Source organism: Palaemon carinicauda, chromosome 9, assembly GCF_036898095.1.
Source record: "Palaemon carinicauda isolate YSFRI2023 chromosome 9, ASM3689809v2, whole genome shotgun sequence".
NCBI lineage: Eukaryota > Metazoa > Arthropoda > Malacostraca > Decapoda > Palaemonidae > Palaemon > Palaemon carinicauda.
In genome coordinates, this window is record NC_090733.1 from 165,647,593 (window position 1) to 165,649,815 (window position 2,223).

The 2,223-nt window shown below is 42.9% G+C and overlaps 1 protein-coding gene across 1 annotated transcript in view; it reads right to left on the minus strand.

Annotated features, from left to right (window-relative positions):
* Positions 1–454: 454 nt before the first annotated feature.
* The window catches only part of LOC137646744 (craniofacial development protein 2-like), a 3,675-nt gene continuing 1,906 nt past the window's right edge, over positions 455–2,223 (minus strand). The window contains exon 2 of the mRNA XM_068379851.1: positions 455–1,052. Coding sequence (XP_068235952.1) covers positions 455–1,052 — 598 coding nt within the window. The remainder of the gene's footprint in view (positions 1,053–2,223) is intronic.

The following is a 2,223-nucleotide window of genomic DNA, read 5'->3' on the forward strand; positions in this document are numbered from 1 at the left end:
TTTGGGGGTCTTCTTCCTGATGACTTTCCAAGTACTTCCTCACCGATCCTTAGAATCACTTTACTATTCTCAGTCCACCATTCTTGTACATCCTCATGTAACCTTACTGCTTTTAGCACTCTTTCCTTAAACAAGACTCTCAGTTCTTCCTCTTTCAATTTCCACCACTTAATCTTTGGGTCAATTCTCGTCTTTTTACTTCTCCTACAATTCCTTAGTCTGCAATCAATTACCAGTAACTTGTGTTGCACTGCTACTCTCTCCCCATTTATCACCTTGCAATTTCTAACTTCCTTCAGATGGTCTCTCTTATACAGCAGCAAATCTATCTGGCTCTTCCAAGCCACCACTACTGTAAGTAATCAGTCTGTAAATCTTCTTCTCAAAGGTGTTGATCATTGCTAGGTCAAAAGCCAATGTAAAATCAATCACTCTTTCTCCCCCATCTTTTCTCTCACCCACACCCCAACCTCAATGCACTCTCTATCCCTTCCCTACTAATTCCCAAGTGGCTGTTCAGATCTCCCCCTATAATTACCCTTTCCCTTGCAGGAATTATGCCAAGCACCTGGTCCATCTCCTCCCAGAATGTATCCTTCTCCTTCTCTGTAAATCCAGTTTGCGGGGCATAGGCACAACACACCACATTGGCTATTGTTGCTCCCAGTCCTAGCTTTAAACTCATAATTCTGTCATTTTTCCTATTCACCACAATCAAATTTTCCTTCAGCTGTTTCGATAATATTATTCCTACTCCATTTCTTCCTTCCATATTTGTTCCACTGCAATATAATTTACAACCTTCGCCTAGTTCTCTTGTATTATTTCCCTTCCACCTGGTCTCCTGCACACACAACACTCCAATATCCCTTCTCTCCCCGAGGTCAACCAGCTCTCGCCCTTTTCCAGTCATTGTCCCCACAATCAGAGTTGCTACTCTCATCCTCTCTTCAGATATTTTCCTCTGAGCTTGCCTATTTAACCCAGCCAGCCCATGACTGGGTAGCCCTTGCTGATTTTTCGAAGGGATCAGGCGAGGTCCCAACGCGTCACTTAAGGGGAACACCCGAGCATTAATTTCATTCTAATTATACTCACTGACCATAGTTGTTTCGGCTAATTTTTCATGGCCGGATGCCTTTCCTGCCGCCAACCCACCCCATTTACCCGGGCTTGAGACTGGCACCAAGTTGAGGCTGGCTTGCCCGCCTCAGTGGCTGGGTTCATAAGCACATTATAAGATATTAATTTCTTTAAAAAATTCTCACGAGGCACATTCAGAATTAACGGGTAACTCTCCGATTCCCCCTTAATCGCTGCTCGCACTCTTTCCATCCATTTTTCTTTTTTTCTATCCCCCTCGGACTTCTTTTATATCCCAACCTCCCAAGTCAATCAAACCAGCATCATCAGGGCATTCATTCTGGACACCCCTGGTCATGTCCTCGGCCACCCACATATATTCACCTTCACCGCTCATATCTCTCTCTCTCTCTCTCTCTCTCTCTCTCTCTCTCTCTCTCTCTCTCTCTCTCCTATCTCCTGATTGCTCCTCAGGTGAATTCACATCCCATTCTCTATTTTCTCTATTTTGATGGGGGTCTTCAATATTTTGGTTACATTCTTCATTCCTCTTTTGTGCCATAGATGTTACTCATAATACAGCATCTCTAGAGAGAGCATTAGCTACTTTGTTAGCTTTACCTTCTATGTAGTGAAAACCCTTTATATTAAACTCTAACAATCTCTCAATCCATCTCGCTTGTTGAGAGGTCAAATCCCCTTTGAAAAATAGGTTACATAAGGGACGATGATCACTTTGCAACTCAATCAACTAACCTAATAAAAAGAACCGATGCATCTCTAGAACCCAAAGAATAGCCAAAGCCTCTCGATCGAATGAACTATAATTCTTTTCTGCCCCTCTTAATGCCCGGTAAGCAAAACAGATGGGTCGCTCTCTACTTTTATCATCTCGTTGAGAAACTACGCCACCAATAGCTATGCAACTCGCATCTGTTGGCACCAAAAACGGGCGATGAAATCTTGGATATGCGAGTAAGTCATTGTTAGTTAAAGCAGCTTTTAAATGATTAAAGGCCCGTTCTTCTTCCATTCCCCAATTTATTACTTTTTGTTACTTTACAGCATGTAAAGGTCTCGCTATCTCTCCAAAGCCTCTTATGAATTTACGGTAATATCCAGCGAGCCCAAGGAACCCAG